At 46.2% G+C, this 25,201-nt stretch overlaps 1 protein-coding gene across 1 annotated transcript in view; it reads right to left on the bottom strand.

Moving 5' to 3' along the window:
• Nucleotides 1-7,249: 7,249 nt before the first annotated feature.
• LOC142817561 (disintegrin and metalloproteinase domain-containing protein 10 homolog) overlaps nt 7,250-25,201 on the bottom strand; it is a 39,980-nt gene continuing 22,028 nt past the window's right edge. Inside the window, exons 10-12 of the mRNA XM_075894602.1 lie at nt 20,413-20,572; nt 9,302-9,400; nt 7,250-7,469 (exon numbers count right to left, since the gene is read on the bottom strand). Coding sequence (XP_075750717.1) covers nt 7,250-7,469; nt 9,302-9,400; nt 20,413-20,572 — 479 coding nt within the window. The remainder of the gene's footprint in view (nt 7,470-9,301; nt 9,401-20,412; nt 20,573-25,201) is intronic.

Genomic DNA, 25,201 nt, shown 5'->3' with positions numbered 1-25,201 from the left:
TCATCTCGCAGTTCCAGATTCTCATTTGCTTTTTTAATGACGCAATCGGCCATTGCATGAAGCGCAGGCTAGGTGAGAGGCGCAAAGTGCAAGAGGAACTGCTTTAAGAATCATCGCCGGGCCTTTCCATCACCGCGCTGCATATCCTGCAGGATCAGGACGGCAGCCATAGATTGACTTACACTGCATGGTCGCCATTACTTGCACCTTATCTCTAAGAGAAGGTTCAAACGATGGCTCATGGTACTGTACGCAGTTTTCTTTTATCCTGACAGTTCGCGTTGAAGTCATAAAGCATGGAGGCTACTTAGCTCGACGCAGCGGCCGCGTTTGCCGAAGGAGTATACTGACAGTTTTTGTTATATTCGTTGCTTCGTATTTGATGCTGTAACTTTTTGGCGAATTCAGTCAGTGAAGATCTTTATTAAAATGGCCGTAAGAGCTTAAGCCACCGGGGTGTCCGCGAGGGGCATCCTAGCAGCCGCTACTGTAGGCGACACCCTAGTCGGGGCGGGAACGTGGTGGTGTTTCGCTAGGTTTTGGACCCTCTGGACTGCTTTTAGTTGGTGTCGGAGCTTGGGGCTCCTGAGTGCCTCTTCGCAGTCGGACTCACTGGTGATAGGTCCCTGAGGTAACGTGTGACATTGCCAGAGCATGTGTGCGAGTGAACAATACAGAAAATTGTCACTTTTTCTTTTTTTTTCATGCCGACAATCGGACATTCATTCACGCGCCGAGCAGCGTGACACTTTATATAAGATAACACTTCAACAGTAACAACCGTGCGTTAATATCATGGCTACAATCCAATGTGGCAACGTGAAATGACAAGTCAGATTAGACAGACAGACAGACAGACAGACAGACAGACAGAAGGAAGGACAGACAGACAGATGGATGGACAGACAGACAGATGGATGGACAGACAGACAGATGGATGGACAGACAGACAGACAGACAGATGGATGGAAAGACAGACAGATGTACGGACAGACAGACAGACAGACAGATGGATGGAAAGACAGACAGATGTACGGACAGACAGACAGACAGACAGACAGATGGACGGACAGACAGACAGACAGACAGACAGACAGACAGACAGACAGACAGATAAATGGACAGTCAGACAGACAGACAGATGGACGGACAGACAGACAGATGGACGGACAGAGAGACAGATGGAAAGACAGACAGACAGACAGACAGACAGATAAATGGACAGACAGACAGATGAACGGACGGACGGACGGACGGACGGACGGACGGACGGACAGACAGACAGACAGACAGACAGACAGACAGACAGACAGACAGACAACGGCAACAACGTTTGGTTGACAATGTTTGATTTGACAGACGTTTCATATGACAGAAAACGTTTGACAGACAACGTTTGGTTAATAATGAAATGCTTCACTGTTGGTGCACTATTGCTGAACTTTATTTCATAGAATTTTGCCCCACTAGCACCAGGTACACATGCTTTTTTTTCTATTTATTTAGTTCTTTAACATAGTGCTAGACTGAAACCACTTGCTGTAGGCTTTTCTGGGTAGCATGCAAATTCAGGCCCGTTAAAGGTTGTAGGCATAGGCTTGGTTTTATTTCGATAAATGTCAACCTAGAGTAATGAAAATAATATAGAGCTGATGCATCACGTTTACATAAAAGAAACCACAAAAATCTTGTTGAGGTGTAATTTTCTGCCTCGTTTGAAATGCTCTGATGAGAGTATAATTTAAAACAGCTAAGCCTGATAGCGGGAGTGCTGCTAGAATAATAAATTAAGTTCCAATGCTCGTTACTTCACTTGTGGCCGTTTAAGGACGTGCTGTGTTGTCGCTTATACTTGTTTCTCGACTCCAGTTCTTCTGCAGCTTCCTACGCAGCAGTGAACCATAGCAAGTCATTCTGATTTGGTGAGCACGAGATATATCTTTTCATTTTCTGCGACAAAGTTAACTAGTGCGAAAAATAATTGGCTGTAAAGCTATGCTAGAATCAGGACAAAATTTTTGTGTAGATAGAATAGAAAGGTACTATCTTCTCCTAATATTTTTTACAACCAAATACTCTGCTGTAGCAAAACCAACAGCGAATATGCAACGAAACACTCTTCAGTTTGTAAATTGGACTGTTGACGAATAGTTCATGTTTTTGCATAAGTGATAAATTCTTTTTCCAGAGATTATTTGAGTTCAAGTGCACATTCACGGTATCCTCCCTCTCCTCCCAGAGCAAGGGTATAGTCGTCCACAAGACAATGAAAGTCTTTTCTCTCTCTCTTTCTCTCTGTTTACGGTACCCTTGTTTTCACTGCACTTGGGTGAGACGACTTACCTTTTGCTGCGTTTTTTATATTCAAGTGCACAATTTATTCTGACATCGTTTGTGTAGGCTGAGATTTCGGGTTTTGTGTGTTTTTTCTGACAGCATGAAGGAAATGAGATGACACACAATGTTACAAGAGTTAGCTGTTTAATTACCGAATATAAATGAAAACACGAAATGAGGCATAATAAAATTATACACGCGCACAAATGTGCTCCCTACAGTGGTAGGTAACGTCTGTGGTGGCGAAGAGGCGCCAATGGGTGTTCACGTGCGCAGCAAACTCATGGGTCTCCGCACGGACTCGCCGATGGCGCGGTGTCTCTTCAGGTGCGGGTTGCTGCTGGGCGTGTGTACGGCGCACAGCTTGATAAAGAGCGCCGTGAGCCCACTGCCCGCCAGGACGGCCAACGCCGTGAGATACCAGTAGTGCTGCGGCAGGTGTACACATTTGCATTGGGAAAGGGTCAGCACTCCCGCCGCGTTTCATTACAATAGAAATTACCTATAAAGATACTCTCGACAGGTTTTGCCGTCTACGTAATTTTTACCGTCATGCTCCGAATAATATCGAAGTTGATGACATTCCTCCATGCATCATACTTTCTGCCCGCAGGTAAATGAGTGTGTGCCCGCTCGCACGTGGGCATCCTCGCTTGATGGGCGCATGTGGTAACATTTCCGCGCATGTTAGGCTTATCTTCGAATGCTGCTCAAGCAGAGACGGAACGCTCCACCCGTCTTAAACAAGCACGAATGCACGCGAGAAGGGGGGGGGGGGGAGGGTAGTCACTCGAGCAGCAAAACTTCAATGCTAAGAGCGCGGTATGGATCACTGGCGCACGTGCCATCTCGGCAGGCATCAGCGGGCGGCTAGTATATTCTTCTACGTGCTGCGCTCTCTACGCGAAGAGATTGCGCGAAAAATGTTGCTCTCCCTGGAGCGGTCGTATTCTCGTATACCAGCGTTTGCTAGAGTTGACCGAGATTGGATCTGAAAGAGTTAGCCGCCAGCCTTACATCGTATAACTTTACGATTGTTGCTGTCGCATTCATTGCTTCCCTTATGGTGAAAATGTTTTTTTTTTCTAGGATGGCCTCCATTTGGACGTGTTGGGAAATATTCGTGATGAAACAAGTGAAATATGCGCGGAGACTTAGAAAGGAGACAGGGTGGAGCGCTCGCTAGCAAATGAAAATCTTTATTTCGAAAGAATGCAACAAAAATTTTCAGTTGGTAGTAAGCGCCCCATCCTGCCTCTTGCATACTGCGCTTGTCTCATCATTCATGAGGAGTATCATATGATTGCCTTGCCAGAATGCATGCTACCCTTTGCCCACTTTGGCTGCCCAGCAGTCGTTGCCCGCACAGTGTTTGCACGAACACCGCACACTTTAGTGGGCTACCTAGAGGCCCACCTGAGTAATAATGAATATGCAAGGTGCTCCTCCAAAACAATGCAGCTGCTTTCGCTATATGACGTGACGTCCAGCCCAAATAACCAGAAACTATCTAGCGGCTTCTGTGATGTGCTAGGTTATTCTCTGGTTACAGGTAGGTACTTTGTCGGACCAATTGTTTAAATAAAGGAAAATGAGAGGAAGTAGTACACTGACGCCAAATAGTTCAATTGCTTAGGATAATAAATTAGAACACGATAACTGCAAGTAGTGAATAGGCATGCTATGGCGTTCAGGTTCAGCACTTTGAACTAGTTAGCGCAAAATAAGATATGGCTAACAGGCCTTACTTCCGAGGTGAACATCACATGAAAAAGTAAGTTGGTCTCCCGTATGCGTTCGACAATCATTCACTCTGGGCATCCATATTGCTCGATATTGATTTTTCTCAGTTATCGCTTCGATTGCATTATTTCCCAAAAATGCGAAAATCACGCGAACCACATTATTGCAATAGACGAATTTATTACCAGCCCCTGGTTAATTCAGGAAAAACGTCCGACAGCCTCCAAAAGTAGAAGAGTAGTGTCTGTTCGCTCTCTGCATAATTACATTCCTGTAGTATAAGACCCCGTAATATGGCTATAGACTCACCAGGTATAACACTGATTAGAACAATAAATAGTTAACCTAGTTCATGGAGTTGAAAACTTGGGTAGAATGGGAGAATCGGGGTCCTTTCTGCGAAGAACGTACCATCGCATTTGAGAATTACGGAAAGCGGCCTGTGGTAATCATTTCGGTGTAATGAAAATAAACCAATGTTCTTATGAAATCCGAAACGAAAGCACCAATGAGCTGAAGCATTAGGTGACCACAAAGACATCATGGTCCACGACCACGACTATATGCAGTGATAGTGCTTCTTCTGCGTTCGTTAATGTATGTGATACACGCGTGCTTTTGTCCCAAAGTGAGTCAACACATGAATTAATTGAAGCCGATTGATCGTAAGTTCAATCAACGACGCTTACTCGCTCTGGACGTCTAGAAAAAATATAACAATAACTTTCTTCCGCGTTTCGATTTATATTTCGCTTGCCAAGCGGTTGGACTTCATCAATCTGCTCATTTACCAAAGGCCGCTTTTTGGAAATCTCAGAGCAGCTATGAGGTCTTCGCAGAGAGAGCTGCAATTATCCATTTCACCAGACCGCTGGTCTCAATAATAAAAAAAATATTTGTTATTTTCGTCAATTACTGCCATAACTCATGCCTTACGTCATTTTAAGCTTATAGAAAAAATAACCAGAAAATAGTGAGCAAATATTACACTCCTCCTATTTTTTTTAGGATTTTAGGACGCATTTCTTGAAGCCCTCCGAATACAAGAATGTGAGACGATGACAGAGTTTCACGTTATCTATTGCGTAGAAAATGAGAACTCCTATTCAAATGGCGTGAGTGCTCCACCATGCGCCGCAATAGTGCGAAATGCATGCCACACTTTTCATCGACAGCAGGCAAGCTCCTACCAAGAGTGCGTTGCGCAGGCCACGTCCTCCGAAAACGAGCCAGTGCAGACGCGAGAGCAGCCCCTCGGCGTCCACCAGGCGGCACCGCTGGAAGACGTCGCAGTAGCCGCGCAGGTCGTCGCACGGCGCCCCTGGCTCCAGCTTCTTGTTGCAGAAGTCCTTCATGCGCTCGAAGTGGCACGCCTCCATGCACACGCTTCCCGACACTGCGCGTGATTGTGAACCGTTGTACAACCCGGTGGAACTCGCTGTTGGGCTAGTTCGTACGTGTCGGAATTAACTAGTCGTCTTCTAGCCAAAATCACAGCCACACAGAAGGAAACACATAGACAGGACTGTTGTACAGACAGACAGATAGACAGACAGTTGTACAACCTTCGTCGAACAGTTTGCCGACAAGTCAAGGTCACGCCCATCCGCTATGTTTATCATTTTAGGTGCTCATTTGCCGGGACCTTCAGCAGCTTTGTTTATATGAAAATTACTATGTCGAGTCTATCTAAATTCTGTCATTTGCATCTGAACAAAGCTGCTAGAGATATCAGAAAATAGGGCTAATAATAATGAAATATAATAACATAATGAATTCACCTGTTTGGACAGTGCTCTTGTTACAGCGTAAAGGAGGAGGACAAAACACACACATAGAAAAAACCTACAGGATCACCACTGTCATATTACGTTTTTTTTTCATTTGTGGCTTTCTCACGCATTTAAGAACACTGTGAAGAAAGAAACAGCGGCAGAAAATCAAGGTAGGCATTATTCGCTCCAAATGAAAGAAGGAGCGCATTAAGTCGTTACTTTCTTTACACATATCATTGCACACCACTGCTAAAGACTAGGACCCAAAGGGCGTACGTGCACCCACGTGGTTGTCTTCAGTTATGAAAAAATAAACCTCAACGTAAACCAGCCGACAATGGAGTGAAAGAAGGTATATGAGACGTTAATTATAATGTTTCAAGTCTATCGCAGTAATTGTGATAAAGGTGTGAAGAAAGTGAAGTGGCAGGCACCGAGCCTGCTACCTTCGGATTACGCGCCCGATGCTCTTGCGATTTTGAGGTGCGGCGGTAGTCGTCCCTTCGTCTATATGGGTATTTTATGTACATGTAAACATGACAGTGTTAATCAGAGCTTCTCATAGGTCATGACTGCAAATGGGAAACATTTTTTTAGGGGCGAAGCTCCTTAGGGTCGAGCAATGTCCCCTGTCCGTCGGCGTGACACGCCAGTACTCGAAGCGCCCGGTAGAGCGTGGGGCAGTGCCAGCGCTCGATGAAAGAGTGCCTCCTTCAGTCTTCTGGATAATTGCCGCACGTATCGGATCGTTGGTTGGGCATGGACGAAGCAGAGCGGCGGGCGCGTTGAACACGCTTGCGCTCGGCTTCATTGGCTCGCGTCTTGTCGGTGTTACCCGCGCGCCGTCTGTACTCTCGAACGCGATCAGACACATGAACGCATTCCTAGACACACGGAGGCATAGACGTACGGACGCTTCGCCCTACTCGTCATCATTCACTCCGTGGATATGCTGTCATTTTTTTCTTGTCAGATGGCGTCACGTAAAACGTGATCCATTACAGTTTTCATTAAAGTTACTTAAAAAATCGAGCCCTAAAATTTACTTTCTATATTCGCGAAAAAAGAAAGACACTTGCACGTTCACATTCAAAGATTCTGCAACTAGCAAAAGATCACTGAACTAATAGACAATGTTGCCAAGGAAAGTACAGGGGTTTTCATTAGCAGTAATTGTAATGATAATGTGAAGAAAGAAACGTTGACGAAAATAGAATTTGACGCCGTCAGGGTCCGAACCTGCAACCTTTAAGTCACGCGCCCGGTGCCCTACCACAAAGCTACGGTGGCGGCGGTCGTTCATCCCCCCCCCCCGTCCGCTTTATCAACTTGGCTAACAAAAAAAAAACGAGATCTTAAATTTACACTTTTTCCTTTTAAAAGATCACACAGCGTCATTGCCACAGCAGCAGCAGGCTCGTACCATTCTCTCGGCATGCTATGAGGCACATCTCCTCCGGCGTGCGCTGGGGCCCCGTGAGGTAGCACTCTTCGAGGTCGTAAAGGCTGCAGACTGAGCGCACGCACTCGCCACCTTCGCAGGCCTGCGTGCCGTGGTTGCAGAATACGCCGTCACGCTTGTGCGGTGAGACGGGACACTCGCCGCTCCAACCGCTGAGAGTAAGTCCGTCAAGGTCCTTCATGCACCCAGCAGAGGTTTTTTTAAATGCGAACACATTTCTTAGTCGGGCTATGTCAGGCATCCGATGGCGGCGTCCGAGGCGGCGGCCGCGCGCCGGCAGGTGTTAGGGCCGGCTCCACGCGCTTCCCGCACAGCCGCAACACACGTTCCAGGGCTCCTACCGTACGCAAGCAGGGGACAAATAAGCCAATTGGCGACGCTCTTTCACCCTCCACAGCGTCGCCGAATTGGCTCATTTGTCCCCCGCTTGCGTGCGGTAGGGCGCATAATCTTCGGAGAGGAGGAGGAATTTTTTGTACGGATGTCCCGGCTTCCTACACTCCCTTCGTGAAGCTTGTGCGCGGAGCGTCAGCCTATGGTACGGGACAAACGAATATTTCCTCTTTCCCTGGTATTTCTGCTTCGATACACCGCTGACCGTAATGTGAATGAATGCGTTACTATTATCGTCATTGCTGTTAAATATTTTAAACACCCACGCATTTCATTGTCATATATCATTACATAAAATTATTATTATTATTATTAATATTATTATTATTATTATTATTATTATTATTATTATTATTATTATTATTATTATTATTATTATTATTATTATTATTATTATTATTATTATTATTGTTATTATCATCGTGGTCACCGTAGTGATTTGGTATGGATACACAGAAAACACGAAAGCAAAGTAATGCGACGAAAGGGGCTAGTTACATCATGTTGGCACGGTGATGCGCTAACAATAGGAAGACGCTACGAAGAACAGACTAGAAGCACATGACAGTTTGACAGAACGAGCACATCGTTTTGCGCTCGTTCTGTTAAGCAGTCTTCTATGTTCTTTGTATTCTCTTCTTCGTGGTGTCTCCCTACCGTAAGTGTATCCCCAAGCTAATTGAACCGACAGACGAAATGGGCAGGGATAAAGCTGGGAACTACCACCTAAAGAAGCCCAACACCTGCCTCTTCTTCCAGAATAGGAAACAGGGGAAAATAAGATAGTGGGAAGAAGATAGGAGAAAGATAAATGAAAAAAAAATAACACAGACGTCACGACAAATGAGTAGTGACATTGCGAATTGTGTACGAACGCGAGGCGAAATCGGTTTTCTCAAAGAGAGTTAGTAAGCCTTCGATGAGCCTCATCACGCCGATTCTCCCGGGAACAGGCAATCATAAAAGGCCGTGCACTTAAGTACCTAAGTCCACGTACCTTGAGCCAAGCTTATTGCATAAAGAATGTGGCATACTAAAATTATGTGCTGATTATGACGAATCAGTATAATGGTGTTGAATTATGATTATCTTAATTGACATCCCCTTTAAGACACGGCGGCTGCTGTGACGGCAAGTTGCCACAGCCGCCATTTCTTTTACATTTAACGTAAGGTAAAGGAAACATGTTATATATACACTCTAACCGTCTCCACGAAACACTCAGTTTTTTTTTCTGCACGCGAGCCTTCGTTCGCAGTTGTTCCCTCAATATTTTTCTTGTTTCTTTCGCCGATACTTTTAAACGTCTCTTTTTTATCCCAACCACTGAAAAGTTGACACTGACATCTGCTTCACATACCTAGCCTCTCATTGATGACTGCCTAACACTGGTCTTGTCAGTAAAAAACAATGGCATTGCATTACGACGTGTTGAGTAGCTTCCGGAATTTTGTTTCAACAGTGACATGCCTCATCCTATTCAAAATATGCACCGGAATGTTTTTGTAAGCTCGTGCTTCAAACAAGCAAAGCTTTTTTTTAATATTAAATTCTATGTCCCGTGTACGCCCTTCAGCGATGTAAAGGATACTCGCAGTAGGCTTCGAATCGGCAGTCGTCGTCTTGTCTGCACAGCCACGACGCGTTGTAAAACAGACAGGTGTCACTGCAGCAGGCGCTGTTGGATGGACTGCAGAGGAACGTTACGAGCGAGAAAAGCGATTCAGCACATCGCGCCTTTCCTAACGACAACAAGTAACATTTACCGTTATACTTCGTTAGTCCCTGGTTTAAGTAGCATAAACATACCGGTAAAAAAATGACGTGGCGCCCTTTTATCGCGGTGCTCCCTCCCAGACATATATATATATATATATATATATATATATATATATATATATATATATATATATATATATATATATTGATACGTGTATGAAACTGTCACCCCGACACAGCTGAATTGGCAACCAAATGAAGAAGATTACAACGTGGTTGTAGTGGGTTGGACTCTCGAGCTTCTCCCGTTGGCCTGCATGACTGTGCGCTCTTTAAGCCGTTAGCAAGACCAGCTCTCGGTGAATAAATCTTCCCCGTAACATCTTTTGGTGGAAGGTGCGGGTTCTTCCCACAACCCGGCTCTGGAACTCCGCAGTGGACGCCAGCTTTCTCCAGCCGCGATGCCTGAAACTGGCACTCAGGCCTCGCCATCCGCGCCGGCCCCATCACCTGTGATTCCCCCCCATCTTCTCGACCCTGGCACGTTTTTCGGGACGGACAGCACAGACGTCGAAGAATGGCTCGCATTATTCGAGCGCGTCAGCAAGCACTACAGGTGGGACGAAACGCTTATGCTGGCAAATATTCTGTTCTACCTAAGGGGTACGGCACGCGCCTGGTATGAGACGCACGAAGAAGAATTAACCAGCTGGGACACATGCAAGCAAAAGCTTCGCGATTTGCTCGGTCGGTCAGTTGCTCGTCAGATGGCAGCCAGGCAGGACCTCGCGTCGCGTGTTCAATCATCGACGGAGTCGTACGTCACGTACATCCAAGACGTACTGGCACTGTGCCGGAAGACGGACAAAAACATGTCCGAGGCGGACAAGATCAGCAACGTGTTGAAAGGCATTGCTGATGATGCTTTCAACATACTAATGTGCAAGAACTGCACCACTGTCGACTCCATCATATCCGAATGCCGACGATTTGAACAAGCAAAAAGCAGGCGAATCACCCACCACATCGCGAGACTACCAAACACTGCTGCGACTTCGTCTTGCGAGGATTATGCAGCGCCCCATACACTTGCGCCTCCAGCCAATATCGCAAGGATTGTTCGCCAGGAGCTGGAAGCCATGGCACCCGCTTCCTATCAGCCCCCTGCGCAAGACCACTGGGCAACAGTCTCGCTCATTCAAGCCGTCGTACGCCAGGAGTTTGCTAACCTGGGCGTCCAGGTTCCCCAGCCGCAGCCCATGAGCACTCCTGTCCACAACGCTGACCACCACTCTGCCCCACTTGTCGCTGCGGCAGCTTCGACTCCTCGGTTTTCACCACGCTACCGAAATCCATCTGAGTGGCGTACGCACGATGATCGACCCATCTGTTTTTCTTGCTCTCGAGTTGGGCACATCTCCCGCCATTGTCGCAACAGGGGATATTTCCAGCCAAGCTTTCGTAATGTCGACCGCCGTCAGGACCGTGGACACTATTCGCAACCCGGTTTTTCGGATGACCATATTCAGGACTCTTCCGCTCGCCGTTCATCTCCACGCTCCGAACCGTCCTACGCTGACGTCGTCGCCCAAAGAAACTGGTCAAGCCGCTCGCCGTCACCTCAGGGTCGGCCGTCACGCTCCCCTCAACGCCGCCGCTCTCCGTCACCGGCTTATTCTGGCCATTCCCCGGGAAACTGACGAGTGCAGCTCCTGGAGGTGGCGCTGCGTTGACGACTCGGAACGAAAACCCTCAACCGGCTACAATTTCAAGACGCAATTTACTTCGGGTGTTCGTTGATGGCCACGCCGTTACTGCTCTAATTGACACTGGTGCCCAAGTATCTGTTATGAGTTCTACACTTAGATCTCGCCTGAAAAAAGTTCTCACACCAGCTATGTTCACTACTGTTCGAGTTGCTAACGGAAGTCGAACATCGGTACTTGGTATGTGCACTGCCCGCGTTACTGTTGCTGGCCACCACACTTCCGTTCTCTTCGCAGTCCTCGATGCTTGCCCACACGACGTCATCCTTGGAATAGACTTCTTAACCACCCACTCCGCCCTCATCGATTGTTCTACCGGTATCTTACGGCTCGAATTGCCTTTGCGTCCCGATTTCACTCCTCCAAGTCGCACTCGGCTACGATCCGTGGAGTCTCTACGGCTACCGCCCCAGGCTGCTATGTACGTTCCTCTGTCGCCCTTCCCGTCCGTTCCTGATGGAGACTATCTGGTAGCTCCCCTCATTGATTTGACCCTTACGCACCACATCGCACTACCACATACTATAGTGATTGTTGCTAACAACATGGTGCTACTTCCAGTTCTGAACTTCTCTACGTCGACCCAAGTTCTTCCCCAAGGCATCACTTTAGCTGATCTTTCGACCCTTGATGAATGTTCGATTTGTTCTTTTACACCTGACACTAAGACCATGGCGAAACCTGTCATCAAGTCGCAAAATAAGGCGTTCCTCGACAAAATGATATCCAGCGACCTCTTACCTTCCCAAATTGCGGCGCTCCGGGATGTTCTGTTTTCTTACCTGGATATCTTTGACGTCGACGACCGACCCCTGGGCCGCACAAGTGCCGTAACCCACCGCATCGACACCGGCGACGCCAGTCCACTCCACAAACGCCCTTACCGCGTGTCACATGCTGAGCGCCAAGTTATACAGACGGAGGTCGAGAAAATGTTGAGTAAAGACGTCATTGAGCCTTCATCGAGTCCTTGGGCCTCCCCTGTGGTCTTAGTTAAAAAGAAGGGCAACACCTGGCGCTTTTGCGTCGACTATCGCCACCTGAATCGGATCACCAAGAAGGACGTTTATCCTTTACCCCGAATCGATGATGCGCTCGACTGCCTCCACGGCGCCAACTATTTCTCGACCATTGACCTTCGATCCGGATACTGGCAAATTTCGGTCGACGACCGCGACCGCGAGAAGACAGCATTCATCACACCCGACGGCCTTTACCAATTCAAGGTCATGCCTTTTGGGTTGTGCAATGCCCCGGCTACGTTTGAACGTATGATGGACTCTCTTCTTCGCGGTTTCAAATGGTCGACCTGCCTTTGCTATCTGGATGATGTAATAGTTTTCTCGCCCTCCTTCGAAAGCCACCTGTCTCGTCTCTCGGCCATTCTTGACGTTTTTCGTTGCGCTGGTCTCCAACTGAATTCGTCGAAATGTTCATTTGGACGTCGGCAGATTAAACTACTCGGCCACCTTGTTGACGCCACTGGTGTTCAACCCGACCCTGACAAAGTCCGTGCAGTCCGAGAATTCCCGGTTCCGCGTTCCACACAAGAAGCTCGCAGTTTTATTGGGCTCTGCTCATACTTCCGCCGCTTTGTCTTCAACTTCGCGGATATTGCTAGGCCCCTCACGGATCTCCTCAAAAAGAATGTGGCCTTCTCTTGGGGAAGGGACCAAGAACATTCCTTTGCGTCGCTAATTACCGCCCTCACCTCACCACCTGTGTTGGCTCATTTTGATCCAACGGCTCGAACAGAGCTTCGCACCGATGCAAGCGGCCATGGCATTGGTGCTATACTCGCTCAGATACAGAATGGCACCAACCATGTGATAGCCTACGCTAGCCGCCTTTTGTCGCAAGCGGAACAAAATTATTCTATAACTGAGCGGGAATGCTTAGCCCTCGTTTGGGCTATCGCGAAATTCCGTCCGTACTTATACGGACGTCCGTTCGCAGTCATCACGGACCATCATGCGCTTTGCTGGCTGTCGACGCTTAAGGACCCTACAGGAAGACTCGGCCGATGGGCTCTTCGATTACAGGAGTACACGTTCTCGGTTGTTTACAAATCTGGAAAGCTGCACAGCGATGCTGACTGCTTATCCCGGCACCCAGTTGATCCACCTAGCTCCACTGATTTGGAATCCGATGCCTACGTTTTAGCCATCACTGACTTTTTGAACGTGGCTGACGAACAGCGCCGAGATCCATCGTTACTCACCATCATTGACCGCCTTCAATCGCGTTATCCTGACCCATCTCTTAGCAGATACCTGCTTCAAGACAACATTTTGTACCACCGCAACTTACACCCCGACGGCGCGGAACTTTTACTCGTCGTACCGCATCACCTGCGAAAGGATGTTCTGCGACAATTCCACGACGCTCCAACTTCTGGACATCTAGGAGTCTCCAGAACTTATGACCGCATTCGTCGACGAGTATTCTGGAAGGGTCTGTACCGCTCTGTTCGCCGTTACGTCACATCTTGTGACCTCTGCCAGCGCCGAAAGAAGCCTACGACTCCCCCTGCCGGTCTTCTTCAACCTATTGAAGTTCCAGCCGAGCCATTTTATCGAGTGGGGTTGGACTTGCTAGGTCCCTTCCCTACTTCTACAACTGGAAATAAATGGATTGCAGTGGCCACTGACTATGCCACTCGGTATGCAATCACTCGAGCGCTACCAACCAGCTGCGCAACCGACGTTGCCGACTTCCTGCTGTACGACATTATTCTCCAGCATGGCGCTCCGACTCACCTGCTCACAGACCGTGGTCGCTACTTTCTATCTCGTGTGGTTGATGACCTACTCCAATCTTGTGCCACCCGTCACAACTTCACCACATCTTACCACCCTCAGACTAACGGCCTTACGGAGCGCCTAAACCGCACATTGACGGACATGCTTTCCATGTACGTATCTACCGACCACACTGATTGGGACATAGCTCTTCCGTTCGTAACCTTCGCCTATAACTCGTCGCGTCATGAAACAGCGGGCTACTCCCCTTTTTATCTACTCTTCGGACGTCATCCCTTACTGCCCTTCGACACACTGCTTTCATCAGACCACCCATCCTCCACTTCGTACGCTCAGGATGCGATCACCCGGGCCCTCACGGCACGCGCGGTAGCGCGCGCTCGGTTATCGTCGTCGCAGACAGCACAGAAGTCCCTTTACGACCGTCGACATAGAGATGCCGTTTTCTCTGCGGGATCACTTGTTCTCTTGTGGCTCCCATCTCGACGTGTTGGCCTCTGCGAGAAACTACTATCGCGATACGCCGGGCCCTACCGAGTCATTCGTCAGGTCACACCTGTGACCTACGAGATTTCCGCTACCACAAACTCATCAGCTGCTGCACCCAGAACGGAAGTAGTCCACGTTTCTCGTCTCAAGCCCTACAACGCCGACTCGCTCATTTAACAGGCACCGAGACGGTGCCTTATGGGCCGGGGTGATGATACGTGTATGAAACTGTCACCCCGACACAGCTGAATTGGCAACCAAATGAAGAAGATTACAACGTGGTTGTAGTGGGTTGGACTCTCGAGCTTCTCCCGTTGGCCTGCATGACTGTGCGCTCTTTAAGCCGTTAGCAAGACCAGCTCTCGGTGAATAAATCTTCCCCGTAACAATATATATATATATATATATATATATATATATATATATATATATATATATATATATATATATATATATATATATATATATATATATATATATGATGAAATAGATGATCAGAGTTTCTTCCGGCTACCGTAATAAAAGTGATAAACTTCGAGAATAGTGCAGTATAGGAAACAAAACAATAAAATATTTATTTAATCCTAACAGTTTCGGCTGGTGGACCAGCCTTCTTCGGAGGATGTAAGTGAAATGATACAAGTTCCCGTAGCAGAGGGTCACCCTCACAGTTTAAAGACCCTCCAAAAAAAGAGAGAGAGAGAAAAAGACAAGCGGGCGAACGAGGTAGCAACAGACAACAAGAAGCAGAAGAAGGAGAGGAACTAGAAAGGAGCGACGGAGAGCCGCCGGAAACGAGCGGGTAATTCTGGCATTGTTGCTGCGTATAGGTAAGACGCGCCGCCAGCGGAGGCGACCAAGAAAAACGGAAAAATGTGGAACATGTTGCCGCCTTACTCGCATCCCACACATGGATCGAGTTTAAGTTCACGTGGTTCGGCGGCTGGCCCGTGGCATCGGGCCACACACACACACACACACACAAGAAGCATACGACCCGCTCCAGCTTTCGGAATATAATGGCCACGTGGAAAGCTAATGTGCCCTCTCCCCCTCCCTCCACCTGCCCTCTCTTGCAGAAAAATGTACAACCAGTCATACTGAAAATAAATAAATGGGTATTCTTGTAAAGGATGAAAATATATAAAAATAAATAATACTAAAAAGTACTCAGAAATGAAAATAAAGCTTAATAATACTAACACACTCCGTTCGGTTTACGTAGCATCGAATTCGTTTAGTTTCGCTATATTGACTAACTTGCGTGTGCGACTTCACGTATGTATAAATAAATTAATTGAGTAATTCAATTTATGTGTTTCACGAAACGTCGCGGAGACACGTCAGTCGCCCAGGGCTCTCGTTGATTCCGTGGGTAAGTGATCTGAATTTCTTTATAAAGTATGACTCCCGCTGTTCGCGCTCCCGTGTGTTCTGGAAGCCGGATTGTAGGAGTATGACACTTACGCGTTCGAAAGAGTGACCAGGAAGATTGATATGTTTGGAGAACGGCAAATTGGGGAGGCCCTTTACGTGTGCCCTGTGGTTGTTGAAACGCAAACGGAACGCGGTTTCCGTGTGTCCAATATATTCCTGTTTGCACACCTCGCAGCGAATTTTGTATACCACATTGGCTGAGTCACAGTTAAGGTCGTCTTTAATTTTGTACACATAGTCTGAACAGGAGGCTTCGGCCGTATCTGTGGTCACCATGTGTGTGCACACCCTGCAGCGAGGTTTCCCGCACGGTCTACAGCCCTGATGGTGGTCGGATTTGTGTGTTTTCGCCCTGACCAGTAAGTCTCTCAGGTTTTTATTTCTTCGGTAAACCACCTTGGGCGGAGTCTGAAAAATGGCAGAGAGGCGACTACTCTGTTTAAGTATGTTGAAGTGGCGGTTTAGTATAGAATTCACCCGAGGGGCGGCGGCGCAGTATGTGAGGATTAAATTTGCCCCTGAAGTTATATCATCCTTATTCCCACCTTTTTCTCCCATTGTTGATTCTCGGTCCAAAGAGCGAGCGCGCTCAATTGCATTGTCAATTATTTTTTCGGGGTACTTTTGACGCAAGAAGGCTGTTCTCAATTCCTGTGCGTGGGTGTCAAATTGCGTGATTTCAGAGCAAATTCTTCTGTATCTGTGGGCTTGAGAGTAAGGAACACCTGTTTTGCAGTGATGGGGGTGACTGCTATGGAAATGCAGATACTGTTGGCGGTCTGTTGGTTTTTTATACAGGGAAGTAGATATGGTGGTGCCACTGAGTGATACAGTGACATCCAGAAAGTGAACACTCTTCTGCGAATACGTGTGCGTGAATGTTATCGAAGGATGCACGGAGTTGAAACCGGAAATGAATTTGGAAAGATTATGTTCACTATCGGCCCACACGAAGAATATATATCTCGATGATATATTCTTCGTGTGGGCCGATAGTGAACATAATCTTTCCAAATTCATTTCCGGTTTCAACTCCGTGCATCCTTCGATAACATTCACGCACACGTATTCGCAGAAGAGTGTTCACTTTCTGGATGTCACTGTATCACTCAGTGGCACCACCATATCTACTTCCCTGTATAAAAAACCAACAGACCGCCAACAGTATCTGCATTTCCATAGCAGTCACCCCCATCACTGCAAAACAGGTGTTCCTTACTCTCAAGCCCACAGATACAGAAGAATTTGCTCTGAAATCACGCAATTTGACACCCACGCACAGGAATTGAGAACAGCCTTCTTGCGTCAAAAGTACCCCGAAAAAATAATTGACAATGCAATTGAGCGCGCTCGCTCTTTGGACCGAGAATCAACAATGGGAGAAAAAGGTGGGAATAAGGATGATATAACTTCAGGGGCAAATTTAATCCTCACATACTGCGCCGCCGCCCCTCGGGTGAATTCTATACTAAACCGCCACTTCAACATACTTAAACAGAGTAGTCGCCTCTCTGCCATTTTTCAGACTCCGCCCAAGGTGGTTTACCGAAGAAATAAAAACCTGAGAGACTTACTGGTCAGGGCGAAAACACACAAATCCGACCACCATCAGGGCTGTAGACCGTGCGGGAAACCTCGCTGCAGGGTGTGCACACACATGGTGACCACAGATACGGCCGAAGCCTCCTGTTCAGACTATGTGTACAAAATTAAAGACGACCTTAACTGTGACTCAGCCAATGTGGTATACAAAATTCGCTGCGAGGTGTGCAAACAGGAATATATTGGACACACGGAAACCGCGTTCCGTTTGCGTTTCAACAACCACAGGGCACACGTAAAGGGCCTCCCCAATTTGCCGTTCTCCAAACATATCAATCTTCCTGGTCACTCTTTCGAACGCGTAAGTGTCATACTCCTACAATCCGGCTTCCAGAACACACGGGAGCGCGAACAGCGGGAGTCATACTTTATAAAGAAATTCAGATCACTTACCCACGGAATCAACGAGAGCCCTGGGCGACTGACGTGTCTCCGCGACGTTTCGTGAAACACATAAATTGAATTACTCAATTAATTTATTTATACATACGTGAAGTCGCACACGCAAGTTAGTCAATATAGCGAAACTAAACGAATTCGATGCTACGTAAACCGAACGGAGTGTGTTAGTATTATTAAGCTTTATTTTCATTTCTGAGTACTTTTTAGTATTATTTATTTTTATATATTTTCATCCTTTACAAGAATACCCATTTATTTATTTTCAGTATGACTGGTTGTACATTTTTCTGCAAGAGAGGGCAGGTGGAGGGAGGGGGAGAGGGCACATTAGCTTTCCACGTGGCCATTATATTCCGAAAGCTGGAGCGGGTCGTATGCTTCTTGTGTGTGTGTGTGTGTGTGTGGCCCGATGCCACGGGCCAGCCGCCGAACCACGTGAACTTAAACTCGATCCATGTGTGGGATGCGAGTAAGGCGGCAACATGTTCCACATTTTTCCGTTTTTCTTGGTCGCCTCCGCTGGCGGCGCGTCTTACCTATACGCAGCAACAATGCCAGAATTACCCGCTCGTTTCCGGCGGCTCTCCGTCGCTCCTTTCTAGTTCCTCTCCTTCTTCTGCTTCTTGTTGTCTGTTGCTACCTCGTTCGCCCGCTTGTCTTTTTCTCTCTCTCTCTTTTTTTGGAGGGTCTTTAAACTGTGAGGGTGACCCTCTGCTACGGGAACTTGTATCATTTCACTTACATCCTCCGAAGAAGGCTGGTCCACCAGCCGAAACTGTTAGGATTAAATAAATATTTTATTGTTTTGTTTCCTATACTGCACTATTCTCGAAGTTTATCACTATATATATATATATATATATATATATATATATATATATATATATATATATATATATATATATATATCCGATTTTATTGACTGAAGTGTATAAACCCGGAGAGAGGTTAGAAATTCATCAGGTCCTTTTACTCACAGGTCGAGGTCGCCTATTGGGAAACGTGCTGGGGGCAGTTTTTAGGAAAAAAAAAATTAAGTCTATGGTACGGGACAAACGAATATTTCCTCTTCCCCTGGTATTTCTGCTTCGATACACCGCTGACCGTAATGTGAATGAATGCGTTACTATTATCGTCATTGCTGTTAAATATTTTAAACACCCACGCATTTCATTCATCTATGATTCGGATAAAACTGGATTCGAGGTTTTTTAACCAACCGTCAGTAATTCATTCATGCCAACTCATACCCCTTCATCTCTAACATTCGTTCTTTCAGGTGTACTGCAATGATATCGTAGTTGGTCCCATCTTCTTCTTAATATACATTAATGACCTTGCTTCAAACATTTCTTCGCACATTCATTTATTCAGCAATGATTGTGTTGTCTGTCGCGCAATTACTAACCCATCCGATCATTCCATATTACAGTGTGATCTCACCCGCACAAATAAACACAGGAAACAAAAAAAGGAGACGTGAGAGCGCCAGTGTTTCTCCTCGCCAAGCTCATTGGTGGATATAGGGTGCTTCTGGCATGCCTGTGTCTCGATCTTCCGACGTTATGATCTCTCGAATACGATTACCCAAATTCAACACGTGATCCACAGCATGTGCGAGGCGTCTTCGGGCATGCAGGGGGTGTCGGCCCGTTTTGATTTTTTTCCGTAGACGTTTGATTTCACGATATTGCCAGGGGCTAAACGGAGTCACTTTGACGCTATCTTTCATATAGTTATGACGAAATCATTATTCTCATTTCCCTTACCTCGAGCGCTATGGTTGATCCCTTTTTCAATTATAGAACCCATAACACAGAATACAAATATTCTTTTATAGAAGTAGTTCTAGCTCAGCTGGAAGTGTTGCCAGCTATTTGGCTCACATCCAAACGCCTTTGACGGGGCACTCAATTGTTACACCGTCCCTATTCCGACGATTGATTGTCATTTCTATGTTGCTCCACACACTCCTTTCTCTGTACATTTTAAATTACCACCCATGAGGGTGCACAGGGATGCCCTTTATGGGGCGGAGAGTGAAGGTTCGTCGCAGCACCCCCGCCCCCTCACTCTATACTAGGTCAATGTATAAACAAACTTTGCGCCCCCCCCTCCCCCTACTCCAAGGAGACCAGGAACGGGGGGCACGCATTCTTCGCTGCAGTTTGAGCTTCCCTTCCCGGTCACTAAATTCGACCAAATAAGGAGTTTCACTTGATACAAACTCACTGCTGCCTTCGTCAACGTCACGACCCCATGACAATATCAATATCGCATTAGACTAGCTGATGTAGTGGGACACAGCGGACGGTAAATGGCGCAATGACCGTACTCATTTCGAATAGTATACGAATGAAACTGAAGGAAGTGTCCTTGAGTCACTTCACGAAGGTTTGAGGAACGCAATTGGCGGTCATATAAAATCTGGTTGGTTCCTGCAGCGACTTGCTGGTGAGCAGCTTCACCGAAGGTACGTGCATTTTGGTCATGCAAGTTCAATGATGGTAGTTTCATTCTCGCACCTGCATTTGGCATCCGGTCGAAGCGTGCAACCTTTGCGGTTGAGCTGTCCGTGCTCACGCGGATAGCAGCACATCTCGCGACACTCGTTCCAGTCGTAGCCGCAGTCGCATTCTTCATCCTCCTCCCGTATAGAGTTGCCGCAGAACGGGCCTCGGACACCTGCGCGAGAAGGCGAGGAAAGGCTGTAGCCTCGCAATAACGCGATCAGCGTCATCGTTTTGAGCGACGGCACGCTGCCATAGGGAATGCAGTCTGGGTGTCCATTATGTGGACAGTACGATGTTAGAATAGCAATTAGGACGAGGCAACTTGCAGTTTAAGTCACTCAAAATATAGGCGCAACGCTGATGGACATGACCACGAAAATAGATCAAATCACGACCAGGTGGTGCCTGGTAGTCGTGTTGAGGTCACGAGGGAAAAGTACAGTTCTAGAAGTCCCTAAGTGCGCAGTGCTGACGACTAGCGGCGCGACTATAGTGAAGGTAAACGAAAGAGCGATACCAAGCATATAGAAACGCTAAGGACACTAGCAGATTAGGTTGTATGATGAAGTCAATAATAGGCCAATTCGCAAGCACAGGATGAATTCGACTGAAGTGAAACAAGGGTAAATAAAAATCGCTTGAATATGCTTTTGCCGTTACTCATACTGTGCACGTGAAATAGAACGACGCCTATGGCTATGGGCGGAGCCCAAAGCCGAAGAATAATGAATAATTAAAGTAATACGTGCAGACACATACGCCAGAAAAATATACGACGCAATATTGATGTATATAGGCTAAATATAGCACTATAGATGAGAAGATGGAAAGCACGCTAACAATGGCCCGTGCTAACGTTCCTCGTTTGCTCTTGGTGCACTTTCTCAGACTCTAGAGTTTGCAGCTACTGGAGCCGTCCGACCTCTGTATCCCGTTTCCAGCATCTGATGTCAGGCCATGGCCTCTGCTACCCGAGCACCAACCGACGGCATTATCCTGACCCTCAAATTAACCTCTGCTCGGAGCATCCAGATCTGTGCACTTCATGCCCTGTCGACGACCGTATCATCGAGCATTGTGCCTTTCAGTCGGCCACTTCGGCACAGAAACCACCCCTGAACCAATCCACGCATGCTTTGGATTTGGTTAAAAAGCAAGCTTGAACAACGCGCCGTTCAGTGGGCCTGGTAGCACGATAGCGGTGACCCGTGCTAACGCTCCTCGCCGTCTTCCTGGTGCAGGTATTGAACTCTTATTGTCTTTATGCCAAACCAACTAGTCAGTGAGCACTCTTGATGCTGGCGGGCAGGCGGCGTTTTTGCTCCATCGCAAGTGATTGTGCTCAAATGTGACAAAGCCTCGTCTTACTAGCCGATGATGTTGAATCTGATCCCGGCCCCGACAAAAAAAAATTCTAAAAGTCTTGAATGAAACGATCCGGGCAGATGGTGATATTAGCGCAGCTCAAGTTGGTCAAAATTCAATTAGCTGATCATGATAAAACTTTCAGTGAAATAAAGTTCGACTCGAGGAAATCGAGACAGTCTGTGCTAGTATCGATGAGATGCAGACTGAATGACTGAAAGTCAATGGGACTTGTACCGAAAATGTGGCGCATATAAATACCCTGTATAACCGGATAAATCATGCTGAAAATAGATCTAGAAGAAGTAACCCTGTTTTCCAAGGCGTGGAAGGTAAATAAAAAAAACATAGCTTGATTCTGAAAAAAAAAAAACACCATCGTACATTGCGAACGAATATGAGACACACAGGTAAAACCACGCGATACCGAGCCTGCACATCGCATCGGGTTTTGCCAAACTGAAAAACGCAGGTCACCAATCGTGAAATTCGCTCGCTATAAAGAGCCCATCTTCGGGGCGGAAATTCAAAGGTACTGGCTATTCAGTCGCGCAGAACCTCTCCCCCAGCACGCGGCTCGTCCACAGACGCCTCAACAAGTTTGGAGGGGCCCGAAACTTGTGATACGTGTTACGTCACAAAAAGATAATAGCGAATGAAAAAAAAACGTAATACTACGACCACTTCTTTAATTGCGTCGTTGAAGAACACCAACAGCCATTATTTAGATCTGGTATTAAACCTTCTGCATTAAATAGTTACTTTTCATTTTTACTGGCTAACACTCGTAGTGTGCTCCCTAAACGCGATGAACTGTGCAGTTTAATAAACTTATTTTCATGCGATGTCTTTCTATTAACGTAAACATGGCTTAACGCATCCGTCGACTATTCCGAGATTCTTCTCTTTTTTTCACAATGGGACATATTACGGAAAAATAGAGCAGATAACTTGCGTGGTGGTGGTGTATCAATCGCAACTAAGCCGAATTCGCATTGTCCATTTGTAAACCTTCCTTCACCATTGGAAATGGTTTGGCTTCGATACATAGCCACGCACCCCCACATCCTCGTTGGTATATGCTATCGGCTTCCTAGTTACGACCGTTCATTCACGCCTTTACTTCATGAAAGTTTAAATACATTGATAAAGGAGTATCCCAATGGCCCCCTGCTTTTGTTCGGATATTTTCATTTTCCCACCATTGACTGGTCTGATTCCGCTTCTTCATTATCTAACAGAAGCCCGGCGAGCGATTTTCTAAACACGTGCATGACACTCGGCTTAACGCAGCTCGTCATTGATTCTACGCGCATCGCTGATCACTCTTTTAACGTTTTCGAGCTGGTGTTAACAACACACCCTGAAAACATGACGCCAATCACCTTATTGCATGGCTTGAGCGATCACCAAACAGTGCACACCTCATTTTATTGTATTAATGAAACAAAAAAAAATCGAAAGACACTTAGCCTTCACGATAGCGGAGCCTAAGTTAGCATAAACCGGGAATTAACAGAATACTTTGACACTTTTGCCGCTAACTTTCCACTAAGTTCTCTCGAGTCGAATTGGTTGCTTTTCAAAACAGAGATTCATCGTCTTATACGTATTTATATCCCGACCATTACAATAACAGGAAAAAATAATTCTCCGTGGTTCAATGCATTCCTCAAACGGCTAAATAATAACAAAGCGTCTATTTCGAGCCGCCAAACGAGTTAAGTGTGCGTCTACATGGCAGAGGTATTACGCAGTGGAGGAAGAATATTATAAGCTAATCTTCAAAACTAAGCGTGATTTTTTTCAATTACAATACCAGCCATGTTGCAAACTAACCCTAAGTGATTTTGGAAAACCATTAGTCCCTCTCCTTCTAATAAAAGTTCACTTAGTGACAGCTCAAGACTTCCTTTTCCTGAGAATGGTGTTGCTGACTGCCTGAACACAGTATTTAGCAGTGTTTTTACTAATAAGCCACCCGACAGTTTATCTTATCTTTCATTTTCCACGTATTCGATGATGCAAAATATCACATCAATTCATACGGCATTGTCAAAGTCATTGAATAACTGATCGTTCACAGCAGTAGACGGTATCAATTCTAAAATGCTTAAAGATACTAAACATGTGTGTAGCCTGTTTTTGTCACTCTTATTTCATGAATCACTTAACGGTGGTTCAGTTCCTCATGACTGGTAGGTGGGCTAGGTCATCCCGGTCTTCAAGAAAGAAAACAGAACATGACCGAGTAACTACCGTTCCATTTCCATAACAAGCGACATTTGTAAAATAATGGAGCATGCATACACTCTCGTACTGCTACTTCTTAACATCTGTCAATTTCTTTCACCCAAGTCAGCATAGCTTTCGTAAAAATTATTCCTGTGACACTCAACTTGCTCTTTTTCTGCGTGATTTTAACATAAACCGAGGCCATAACATTCTGACCGACACAATATTCTGAGATTTCGAAAAGACAATGCATAAGGTTCCCCGTGGTCGTATTTTAGTAAAACTGTCCCATCTTAACATCCAACACTGTGTTCTAAACTGGATTCGATGTTTTTTAATCAACCATCAGCAATTCGTTCATGCCAACTCATACTCTTCATCTCTAACATCCGTTCTTTCAGGTGTACCGCAATGATATCGTAGTTGGTCTCATCTTCTTCTTAATATACATTAATGACCTTGCTGCAAACATTTCTTCTCACATTCATTTATTCAGCAATGATTGTGTTGTCTGTCGTGCAATTACTAACCCATCCGATCATTCCATATTACAATGTGATCTCACCCGCACACAGAACGGGTGTAAATGTGGGCTCATGTCTTCGAATGTTTATAAAACCGTGGTAATGTCTATCCATCGTCGTCATCATCACGCAGTTTATAATTACAATGTCAAAAAGCCAGTTTTTTTACAGTCGATTTGTTTAAATACCTTGGTGTGAACATTTATCGTGACCTAACTTGGACCTGTCATATTACCCACGTCATAAATTCTGCTAATCGTATACTCTAGCTACTTACGCCGTAACCTTTCGCTCGCTTTTCCTTCTATTAAAAAAAGTTGCATTCCAAACCTTTGTTCGACCAAAGCTAGAGTATGCGCATGCGCTTTTCGATCTTCACCACAGTAACCTCATGAACACCCTCGAGCCTATCCAGAACCGTGCAGCGTGATTCATACTACCTAACTATTCATACACCTCAAAGATCTCGGCACTAAAAAAGTAAATATTAACTTATTCGATCTGGCTAAATGCCAAGAAGTCACATGTCTTAAGCTTTATCATAAATTGTTCCATTTTTTGCCTTTAGATAACCCATACATTAGAGGAGCCCTTCGCGTTTCTCGACTATCCAGTTCAAGCCCATACCGTCAACTTTCCCCAATCGTTTTCCTGCGCACAGCCAGGGGCTAGACTGA

The sequence above is a fragment of the Rhipicephalus microplus genome, chromosome 5 (assembly GCF_043290135.1).
Source record: "Rhipicephalus microplus isolate Deutch F79 chromosome 5, USDA_Rmic, whole genome shotgun sequence".
Taxonomy (NCBI): Eukaryota; Metazoa; Arthropoda; class Arachnida; order Ixodida; family Ixodidae; genus Rhipicephalus; species Rhipicephalus microplus.
This window is presented reverse-complemented; position numbering and strand designations above follow the sequence as displayed.